Source organism: Cryptotermes secundus, unplaced genomic scaffold (genome assembly GCF_002891405.2).
Source record: "Cryptotermes secundus unplaced genomic scaffold, Csec_1.0 scaffold176, whole genome shotgun sequence".
NCBI lineage: Eukaryota > Metazoa > Arthropoda > Insecta > Blattodea > Kalotermitidae > Cryptotermes > Cryptotermes secundus.
Genome location: NW_019731569.1, coordinates 212,319 through 224,698, shown reverse-complemented (window position 1 = coordinate 224,698; position 12,380 = coordinate 212,319). Strand labels below are relative to the sequence as shown.

Below are 12,380 nucleotides of genomic sequence, written 5' to 3'. Positions count from 1 at the left end.
ATAAATTTGTTAGCATGTTAAAAGATTTTCAAAAATTATTTCAGGAGGACATATACACAAATATAAGAACATGGTGGTATCTTGGGCCTGCTTTATAGAAAAGCAGGCTAACAGACTGTACTAAACAATATTAAATTGCAAGAGTTAAAATTTAGCTTTTTTGTTTTATATGAATATTTGTACACTGTTCTCATTTTTATCATCCATGGCAATAGAATTTATTAACTATCATTGCTCTTGCTCTTACCTGCAGACCATGGGCCCAGTATCCTGTTGTTGTATTTGCTTTTCCCAAGGTGTTGATAGCATTTCTTGCATATGTAGTTGCATCTGGCACAAACAGGCTTGTCTGTTGCAGACGATGACTGAATGCATTCATTTTTGTGTTTACAAACAGAGGTGATAGATGCTGAATAATGATACCATCTCGCTGATATTCATACCTAAGTGCATCGGAGAAGCTTTTGACAAACACCTATAATCAAGTAAATTAAATAATTAACTGTTCAACAAGATGTTACTTTGTGGTGCAATGTAACAGCTGAGCCACAAAATAACTTCTTGCCTGTAAACCTTTTCTCTGAGAATTCATGAGCAAATGATCTTCTGATGTTCATGTCTATCCTTAGGCTTATCAGAACACTGCTTAGAATATTTCATTCACATTTCATTTTGGTAATCTGAGATTCAAGAAAACAGATGGAAGGAGTGAATAAGTTAAGTGTACATATTTGAATATATGCATATGTGTATGTAGTCCACATTATAAGGCTTAACAACTCCTTCAGATATACCAACATAGTGATTGGGAGGCTATGTTTTGAAAATATATTGTTACATGTTAGTGACTAGACAGGGGTTTTGAAATGTTCAAAACAGCTACACACAGCACCAAAGAAAAACCAACATACAACAAAGTTAAGTAATATTACAACTACAGTGATAGAACAGCAATACATAACTTAAAATATTCACTAATTAACCCAATACTACATATTACAGATACACCAGACCCACAACACATGCATATACAATAATAAAGTAACCATAGCATGATATTTAAAAATATATATTATATAAAAATACTTTATAAGTATTTTACACTTTTAAAATGTAAAGTGTAGTAGCAGCATGACAACAGGGCAGCAATTTCCTCTACAACTTGTACACCTGATGATGGCCTGAAGGGCCCTAACATGTAGCATTCAGATAATAGGAAGAGATGAATACTTTTGAAGTGTGAATTTTAGTACATTGATGAAGTTGCACAGGGGCAGTGAGAAGTGCTGCAGAATCATATAGTATTATTGAAAGCCAGGGCACCTTGATGTATGGTGCATTCATATGCTTTCACCACCTTCTGAAGCATCTCTACATCTGCTTGCCATATATTATTCCCAGTATACCCTCTCATAACCCATCTTAGTCTGTCGTATGTCCAGCCTGTGACTCTTAACTCATTAAACACATGACAGACAAAATATCTGCCCTTCCATATTGTCAGCTGTTTTATGAGGTCACTGCCACTTATCATAGATGATGGTTTATCCTGATGAGCTGTCTGTGTGAGGGTCAGTTGGATGTGCTTTCATGTATGAAGACCAAGATTTCTCATACTAATTCTACAGCTTAGATGGCATATATATGGCTGATATGTCAGCTGTCAAACTCTTCTGTTCATTTAGCTAACTAATCGACTCTAACTTCTTACTGTATATTTCATGCTTATTAATTTTGTAATTCCGATATTCTCTCTTTTTGTTCCTGAAATGTCTTCTAGCTTCATATCTTACATTGTTCAGATTATGCCCATTTATTTGGCTTTGATACTGTAACCATTGTAATTTGGCTTGTTTTCTTTGATCTAATAGTTTGAACATCTTTGTTAAAGTATGGCTTATGCTGCTTCAGTTTGTAATATCCTGGATTTGCTTTGACTGAAATTTTGATAACTTCTTTAATAGTTTCCCAAGCCCTCTTAATATCCATATATTCATTTAAGTTTTCCAAAGTTCTTAACCTATTTGGGATTTCAACTTGCTTGTGAGTTGTTGTTTTGTGACTTTTACTGGCCTATAGAGAGATCGTTTTATTAAGAATTTAACTCAATAATTATTGTCATTATATTGCACTTTGTACCAAACATTAGACCACTTTACACTCTGACAAATGTCTGCTTCTAATTAAATTTATATTGGGTTTAATGAAAGATTATGCTTTCTGATTTCTATCCAGACATACACAGTCATTGCTGGTATGCCTCTAAACCTGCATGGGATGTCGAATCCAGTAGCACAGAGAGACAACCATGTAAATTTTGAAAACAAATATGTATTGTAGTTAACAGAATATGCAGATGAGCAGGAAGGTAGAGTGTGTGGGTTCACTAATATTGTGTCCAGATAGTAATCAGACTACCATGTTTCTTTAACAATGATATAGTCTTCAATAATTAAAGAAGTCAAAATATATTTGAAAGTCAGCATTCACTGTACAAATTTAAATAATCTTTGAATATAATGTACCTTGGAAGCAGCATAGACTGTCATAAGAGGTAATGGCTGTAGCTCTGAGCCTGATGACACATTCACTATGGCACCTCGTTTCTGTTTCTGCATTTGTGGCAGAATGAGACGTGTCATCATTGTGGTAGCTCCAATGTTGATATTCAGTATGTCCCACAGCTCATGTTCAGGAACTTCACCAAGATACATAGGATATGTGTATTGCCTTCCTACATTGTTCACTGTAAGAAGAACCTCTCATTTACAGCTAGAAATATTATATTCAGCATCATTTTGCATATGTGAAATTCCTTTATTTTATTCTATCACCACAGCAGGAAATACAAATGTAAACAAGTCGAGTACCTGATGAAGGCTCAATGAGCAGAAACATCATGTAATAAATGACAAATTTAAGGTGTTAAGGTGTATCCATATTTCTTATTGTGGTGATGAAACTGAAAAAAAGGAACTCTCATTTACAATTTATGTGCTGGGATGTTGATTTAATTACCTGATTATGATGATAAACAATTTTAAAGTGGATGAATTCCTATCAAACATCCAGTACAAATATTCTGTGGACCAATAAATTTATTACAGATCCTTCCATTATCAACAACTGAGGATATGAGGCACGTAAGATGAAGCCATTTCTCATATTATGGTTACAGGAAATTATGATAATTGACACCTTTATGTCCAAATTAAGAAAGAAATGTGAATTCAATTGATATTATGAACTCCTTTGTGTAGTTTTACATGAAGAATTGTTTTCAGTAATTGCAGGTTTTAGTAGTTGGTTGAGGCATTATGCTACAAGCCAGAAGGTCCCAGGTTTGAGTCCTGATGTGGTGGATATTTTTTTCAGTTTACCTAATTCTTCCAGTCACACTATGGCCCTCGGGTCAATCAGCCTCTAACAGAAATGAGTACCAGGAATCTTCCTGGGGGTAGAGGGCAGCCAGCGCGTAAGACTGACAACCTTACCACCATCTGTGGGCCAACTGTCTAGAGAAAATGTGGGAGCCTTGACATCTCACAACCTATGGGCCTTCACGGCCTGTTACAGGGATAGCTTAACCTTTTTTTACAGTTTTTAATGTGAATTGATACATAATCATTCATAAAATTTCATATAAAGTAGCCTAAATTCTCTGTAAACTAACTGTGTAAAACTTACAGCTTCACATATAGAATTCCTCAAGTTTACATTATACCTTTATCTTCTACAATGCAAATGCATGATTGATATCTGTGAACTATACATACACCTTAAATAGAAATATTGTGATCTACACTTACATGCATGCAGAAACTGTCACATAAATATAAGGTCATGAATGTTTCATTAGCATGATATGGCAACAGGAAACACAAGGAAAGTGAAGCAGACAAATATGTTCGTTTGTGTAAAGAGTTTATTAGCTGTGAACAGAATGTCATCAGGCCACTTACTAATGGTTTACACTAACTAAACCCTGTTGCGCCAGAAATTCCAGGTCCATTGAAAGATGTCAGGTATGTTGTGTGCTGTCATCCCAACCGCTGAAGTGGCATTCCCCAGCTTTCCCACGTGTATCACTGTCGGACCTAAACGATGCCCTGCACATGGCCTCATGTTTATAAGTCAGCAGGTGCGTGATCAGATGGTCACGGAGCCCACACAACTGATCCATACTGTCCTATCCATCAACCTGGGTACTGACTATCTCAAAACCACACGACACCAGATGAAGACTGGGAAGGAGTTCCACTTTATAGTATTCACATTGCCTGTGGCGATGCCGATGGGAAATCATTCAGTTGTTTGCAGATACTGTAAATAGGAAGCCTCTGACAGTCGAGGCAGTAGCTTTTAATGACCTAAGAGGAGACATAATTTTTCTTACCCAAATATTTATTGCAAACTGCTGCTGGAATCGTGTTTCTTGAAGGGACTAAGGATGTTCTTCAGCCCATGTGTCCTAGTTACTAATATTCAAAATCCATTCTGTGTGATGCATGCTTCACCCATCAGCAACATCCCGCCGCAATAGCCATTTGCAGAACTCTTTTCAACATTTATAATCCAGCAGTAGTTGCAGAGCTTGAACATAATGTCACGTGTTGGGTATGTGACGCGTGACAAATAACTTCACACCGTTTTGGATCTAGCGAATTTATTGCATGCTCGCGCTCACGCTTACACAATTCACAATTTCACAACTACTGCCTTAGCCAAAGCTTTCATCTCGCATATTCCAATGTCTTCCAACACTGGCGAATACTCCTAGTTATGTAGCTTCCACACTGACAACACAGAAAACAGTTTCGTGATAGCTACCACTGTTGCGTGACGTGTTTACTGATTGCCTAGCAATAGTCTCTGTATGGACTCCCCTGTTGTGTGACATCACAGCCTAGCGGGGAGGTCTGTTAACCAAGCGTTGTGTAGTTACGGGATGAGTGGGGTGTGTGATGTCACTCACACGTCCTGTTGCACAATCCAAGAGTTCACAGAGTTGTCACCTAGCAACACGCCGATACAATCTTCATCTCTCATGTTGTACACATGCCTCGAGGCCTCTGTGGCTCAACAGTTCCTGCATAGAGCCAATACGCCACATTAATATACTGGAACAAGCTGACCATGTAGCACCCTCACCACTGTCCTCTGTGAAATGTGACGACAGGCCAATCGCTTGCTACTAGTACCAGGGCATTGTTCTACAGCACACAGAACGTCTTTCACATCAGCGCTCTTGCAACTTCGAGGTCTACCAGCTTTTGTCATATTGGATAGCACACAGCCTGTTTCTCACACACAACGTTCCAGAGAAATTCGGATATCAGCTTTGTGGATACTTTTCAGTGTGCAGACATCCAGNTGACCTAAGAGGAGACATCATTTTTCTTACCCAAATATTTATTGCAAACTGCTGCTGGAATCGTGTTTCTTGAAGGGACTAAGGATGTTCTTCAGCCTATGTGTCCTAGTTACTAATATTCAAAACCCATTCTGTGTGATGCATGCTTCACCCATCAGCAACATCCCGGTGCAATAGCCATTTGCAGAACTCTTTTCAACATTTATAATCCAGCAGCAGTTGCAGACCTTGAACATAATGTCACATGTTGGGTATGTGACACACGACAAATAACTTCACACCGTTTTGGATCTAGCGAATTTATTGCACGCTCGCTCTCACGCTTACACAATTCACAGTTTCACAACTACTGCCTTAGCCAAAGCTTTCATCTCGCATATTCCAATGTCTTCCAATACTGGCGAATACTCCTGTTATGTAGCTTCCACACTGACAACACAGAAAACAGTTACGTGATAGCTACCACTGTTGCGTGACGTGTTTACTGATTGCCTAGCAATAGTCTCTGTATAGACTCCCCTGTTGCGTGACATCACAGCCTAGCGGGGAGGGGTGTTAACAAAGTGTTGTGTAGTTATGGGATGAGTGGGGTGTGTGACGTCACTCGCACTTCCTGTTGCATAATCCAAGAGTTCACAGAGTTGTCACCTAGCAACGCGCCAATACAATCTGCATCTCTCATGTTGCGCACATGCCTCGAGGCCTCTGTAGCTTAACAGTTCCTGCATAGAGCCAATACGCCACAATATACTGGAACAAGCTGACCATGTAGCACCCTCACCACTGTCCTCTGTGAAATGTGACGACAGGCCAATCGCTTGCTACTAGTACCAGGGCATTGTTCTACAGCACACAGGACATCTTTCACATCAGTGCTCCTGCATCTTCGAGGTCTACCAGCTTTTGTCATATTGGATAGCACACAGCCTGTTTCCCACACACAACATTCCAGAGAAATTTGGATGTCAGCTTTGTGGATACTTTTCAGTGCGCAGACATCCAGCGACTGCGCTAACTCTACTTTTCTGTATCTGTCAGTTCGTCAAATTGTCAAATTGATACTCCACATTCTACGCCATTCTTCTATGATGCATAACGTGAACAGGATATCAAGAGCACTGACCTAGTAGGAGCTTGTATACTGAATGATTGCTTTAACCATTTTGTGGTGCTGCCTTGTAGTTGCCATATCTCGCTATTCAAGCGATTGCGACTATTAATATGAGCAGTTCTGCTTGCATATAATTGCAGAACATGATGCTTATATTTAAGATATGTAAATAAGACTCACCATGTACAAGTATACATGGATTGACGGCAATTTATACAAGAGAATTTGATAAAATGTGAATAAATGTATATATAGACATANACTACTGCCTTAGCCAAAGCTTTCATCTCGCATATTCCAATGTCTTCCAATACTGGCGAATACTCCTGTTATGTAGCTTCCACACTGACAACACAGAAAACAGTTACGTGATAGCTACCACTGTTGCGTGACGTGTTTACTGATTGCCTAGCAATAGTCTCTGTATAGACTCCCCTGTTGCGTGACATCACAGCCTAGCGGGGAGGGGTGTTAACAAAGTGTTGTGTAGTTATGGGATGAGTGGGGTGTGTGACGTCACTCGCACTTCCTGTTGCATAATCCAAGAGTTCACAGAGTTGTCACCTAGCAACGCGCCAATACAATCTGCATCTCTCATGTTGCGCACATGCCTCGAGGCCTCTGTAGCTTAACAGTTCCTGCATAGAGCCAATACGCCACAATATACTGGAACAAGCTGACCATGTAGCACCCTCACCACTGTCCTCTGTGAAATGTGACGACAGGCCAATCGCTTGCTACTAGTACCAGGGCATTGTTCTACAGCACACAGAACGTCTTTCACATCAGCGCTCTTGCAACTTCGAGGTCTACCAGCTTTTGTCATATTGGATAGCACACAGCCTGTTTCCCACACACAACATTCCAGAGAAATTTGGATGTCAGCTTTGTGGATACTTTTCAGTGCGCAGACATCCAGCGACTGCGCTAACTCTACTTTTCTGTATCTGTCAGTTCGTCAAATTGTCAAATTGATACTCCACATTCTACGCCATTCTTCTATGATGCATAACGTGAACACGATATCAAGAGCACTGACCTAGTAGGAGCTTGTATACTGAATGATTGCTTTAACCATTTTGTGGTGCTGCCTTGTAGTTGCCATATCTCGCTATTCAAGCGATTGCGACTATTAATATGAGCAGTTCTGCTTGCATATAATTGCAGAACATGATGCTTATATTTAAGATATGTAAATAAGACTCACCATGTACAAGTATACATGGATTGATGGCAATTTATACAAGAGAATTTGATAAAATGTAAATAAATGTATATACAGACATACATGCTTCACATGCAAACACATGTACACACACACACACACACACACACACATATGCATGTATGCATAGATAAGTGGGTAGTGAAGTACTGGACTTTATCATGAATTACATTATAATGAGCGTCGAGTGAGCAGATATATTGTTTTGATATAACTTTACAAATGTGACTTCAATTATTTGTGTCCATTCCCATCAAATTTTGTTAGAAGTTTCAGAATAGCCATATAAAACAACTGATTGACTCTCTGCCTGTCACCACAAACACAAATGATTGTTTCATGTATGCATGATGACAGATGCCAGGGAATGAACCACTGGTGAAAATTGTGACCTTGTTTAAATTGAACAAACCATTAAAATGTTCTAGTACAGGTGAAAGTTTCTTCTCCATATGCAGATATAAAATTGTTATAGATTTTTGTTGCCGCTTTTCCAGCTTTTACTCAGAAACTGATACATCTGTGTTGCTCCATAATGCCAAACATTTCACAGTGCTATGATTTTTTATGAATGCATTTACACAAAGGTGTCTTATTCATAACTTGTACAAAAGTAGTGACTTCTGTCCATCAGGGGACACCTGTCATTTGTTGTTCTTATAATTTACATTACTGATGTACATCAAAATCGATCCCAGATTAGTGTCATCAACCTTTGTATTTAGAGATGGGTAAATATCACTTCAGCTTGTGGCTATGTGCCTACACAAAAGCAGTCATAAGTACTATACCTAAAATTCCAACTGGAATATCCTTCAGTTCTTGTTCAATGATGTCAAACACAGGCCGACCTTTGCTAAAGTCAGCTGCAATAGTTTTGGTCTTCACTGGGAATTTTGACTCTGCCAACAGTACAATGAAATCAGCTGAAATGCAGTGTATTCTTATCTGCAAAATATTCAGAATGTGTATTCCATTATGAATGCAATATTAAATTGCAAGAATAATGACTTCTTCAGACTTAATACAAACTCAGCATAATTATTTCATTACTCACTTTATACATCTGTGCTTCAGTAAACTCATTCATATAGTATTAATATCATGTTGATTGCTGGAAAATGAATTAAATTCAAAGCCACATAAGAGAAATTCACACTTCAAAAGTTGTTGATTACTCATGATAATATAAGAAGTAATATTGATAATAATTGTATAATTATGAAACCTGAGTATCTCAGTGTGTAAAGAATTTCATAAAACATTTTTAAATTCTACTCTGCAAGCAACGTCCAACAAACATGCATAAAGATAGATCTGATCTTATAAGCACCATAAATATATTAATAATTAAGAGAAATATAACTAGTCTTCTGCATCACTTCACATACAAGAATCAGCTGTTTTCCTTTGAGCTTCCATAAATGCAGTACAGGTATTCTTCAATTTATGAGCTAATTTGTTCTATGCTAACTGTTCACAAGATGAAAATTCATATACCGAAAGCAGTATTCCCATTATGTTACTTGTAATTATCCCTGTCTTGTTTATGAGTCCCAGAAATTTCCCCCAATACTTGAACATATGTTTTAATAATGAACAGACATTATATTAAGGACGGTGTTACTTTACTTGTTTATGATATTTATTGTCACAAATGAAACTATTATTTGATCACGAACTCCAGAACCACCTCGACACCAAGACTTACTGACTGACTGACTGACTGTCAGTCGCAATGTGACTTCGACTTTGACTATTATTTAATTGCATTTATTTTATCATAGCTGATGCAATGAAATACTGCAGTTTCATTCTCATGCTAACGGAACTTCTCAATTGCACGTTTTTATAGGTGGAAAACATATATAGATTGTCCATCGGTATGGTAGTAACAGCAGTAAGCAACAGTGGCCGCACAGGCTAAGGCATGAAATATCTTTGTCTGCTGAAACACTGGGGGTCATGGGTTCAAATCTCAATCGAGACATGGTTGTCTTATTTCTTTGTATTTGTGTTGTACCGTATAGGTAGCGGTCTTGTGATGGGCTGATCTCCTGTCCAAGGAGTCCTACTGACTGTCCATAAGATTCATAATTATTCTGAATGGGGACAGGCCACAGAGCCTAATTCATCATGACAGAAGAAAAAGAATTTACTATGAGTTCTACCAACAATAAAGGCAGTGAGGTGCATGGTAGACCCTGCACATTTGTGCAACAATTATAATAAATTATGATAACACAGATATTTATGGATAAGACACAGGTATCAAAAACACAGCTACTTAGTTTCATGGGGTGAGGTGATACTGCATACACTTGGTACGTTGGCCACTAATTGGCTTATCATACCAGCCCCAGATGATGGAACTAGAATTGGCAGGGGAAACCTAAGTACTCAGAGAAAACCTGCCCCAGTGCCACTTCATCAACCATGAATCCCACATGGCCTGACCTGGGATGGAACCCTGATCACCATGGTGGGAAGCCAGTGAAGGACACAGCTAATTTTCTGTATGACAACAATGAGGCTTGCAAACAGATTGGGAAAGTGAGAGATACACGTGGGTTGAGAAGTCTGCTTATCCCCTTCTCCTCATGTGTTGTGTATGTATTTATCCATCTTGGGGGGAGGGAGGGGGGTTGTATGGAAAATTCATAAATACAGTGGTAGTTAAATGAGGGATTCCTCCATTTCTTTCTGAGTGACCTATTGACTTATATCAATTATGTGGAAATTTCATGATAAACACTGCTTTTTCATATTCTTTGAGGAAAGGAAGTGTTAGATCATTATATCTATGTGCCCGTCAGTGCCATGAATAACATTTCAAGCAGTTGGTTGATTTTCATTAAATACTTTTTTGATATTCATCATTTTGATTCCTACCTTCATGATAACTTACATGACTTTTGATACGACTGTATCACTAGTGTACTTCAAAGTATATTTCTGAAAACTTATATAATGACATACATTTTGAACACACATCATTGTTTCCTAACATCAGTTTTGTAAAAAACTATGAACTATATGAACTATAATGGAAATTTATGCTGGAAGAAGTGTAACATTAGTTAGTTAGTTATTTAGAGAGGGTGGGTTTCCCCATGCACCGCGACCAGTTTGATCTATTGTGCTTCCCTCTATGATATTCTACCAGTCTCTATACCCTACCGATAAATGGAGCGTACCATCAGTCCCGCCGAGCAAGCGAGTTCGGCCACTTGCTTAGCGGTGTCTATAATGCTTCCCCCATCTATCAGAGGCCTTAGAGACTATTGTTGGGCGGGAAACGTCCTGGAATTTGGCTCAGTGATCCCCTTTGGGGACATGAGGTTCTTTTACGTGCCGTAAAGTTACGACATGGGACACACAGCTTAAAGTCCCTCCTGGAGGACTTGTTCCCTGAATTTTTCCACCCTTAAAAATTCGACGACCTCTGCCGGGTATTTGAATCCGCGTACCATGAGTCATGAGGTGGGAATGTTACCTCTAGACTACGGAGGCCGCTAGTGTAACATTAAATATGATAGTATAAAATTCCATACTGTAAGCCCAACTGGTCTTTCTGTTCTGATGGAACATGTATAGAAGGCAGTGAGTATTAATATTTCTCCAAACTCTGTGAATTCTAAAGCTCTTATACGTTTTCTTAATCAATTACAAAATACCTACCTTTAGAAGCAAAATTTTAAATTCACCAGTTTCCAGTTTAGTCTTACATCCTGAAAAATAATGTATGAAAAATTTCAAGTATAATATTGGCATCACCAGGATATATGTAGTTAGGGTTACCATTTAATGAAGATGTGTCATCCTAGAACCGTTTTTATAACATCTTATCACTGTCAAGATCCAAAGATGTGATTACATTTCCTTTGGTAGTAGATAATCTGTAATGTAGTGAGTGGGGTGTTGTTTTTATTGTTAGTTCTCATCATTATTGTTGCCCCACCTCCTCCCCTCCCCCCTCCTCCTACTACTACTAGTACTGGTGCCTCTACTACTATTACTACTATTACTGATGCCAGATGCCACTGAAGCCACTACTGCTTCTACTACTACTACTGATGCCACTGCAGCCACTACTGCTTCTACTACTACTACTACCACTACTACTACTACTACTACTACTACTTCTACTGCTGCTACTACTTCTACTACCACATTAAAGCCATGCCACATGGACAGAAGTTAGAATGCTCAAGAGACCAACCTGGGGACATTAAGTGGAAAATCTGACATTCAAGACTGCTACTGTATTGTTCAATGAAACAAATTTATAACTTTTTAATTCCTTTTCAAAGCAAAATATGGGACTGAAACTACATACCGATCTCTGCTGCTACCTCATCCAACTTCTTCTGTGTGCGGCTAATGAGAACAACGTTCACACCTCTCCTTGCCAACTCCAAAGCATATGCTTTCCCGATGCCATCGGTTGACCCCGTCACAACTGTAACCATCAGACCAAGGAGATATACAGAATAAGATATCTGCGGCAGCAGTCTGGCACAATGTAAAGTTTACTGATATGCAATATTCAGTTTTCTCCTTTGTATATTTCCAAGTGTGCACACAGATAGGGCATATGTGTAGTTTAACAAAGTTGTTGTTCCCTTATTCAGCAGCAGGCATATATATGTATATATTTCTATTGCCCA

The 12,380-nt window shown here is 38.6% G+C and overlaps 1 protein-coding gene across 2 annotated transcripts in view; it reads right to left on the bottom strand.

Annotated features, from left to right (window-relative positions):
* LOC111867070 (hydroxysteroid dehydrogenase-like protein 1) overlaps window positions 1–12,380 on the bottom strand; it is a 41,315-nt gene that overhangs the window by 2,768 nt on the left and 26,167 nt on the right. Inside the window, exons 2-6 of one of the 2 annotated variants that reach the window (XM_023856552.2) lie at window positions 12,050–12,172; window positions 11,392–11,441; window positions 8,502–8,658; window positions 2,526–2,746; window positions 248–475 (exon numbers count right to left, since the gene is read on the bottom strand). In XM_023856552.2, the coding sequence (XP_023712320.1) occupies window positions 248–475; window positions 2,526–2,746; window positions 8,502–8,658; window positions 11,392–11,441; window positions 12,050–12,172 (779 nt within the window). The remainder of the gene's footprint in view (window positions 1–247; window positions 476–2,525; window positions 2,747–8,501; window positions 8,659–11,391; window positions 11,442–12,049; window positions 12,173–12,380) is intronic. The other variant, XM_023856553.2, reaches the window with a different exon arrangement.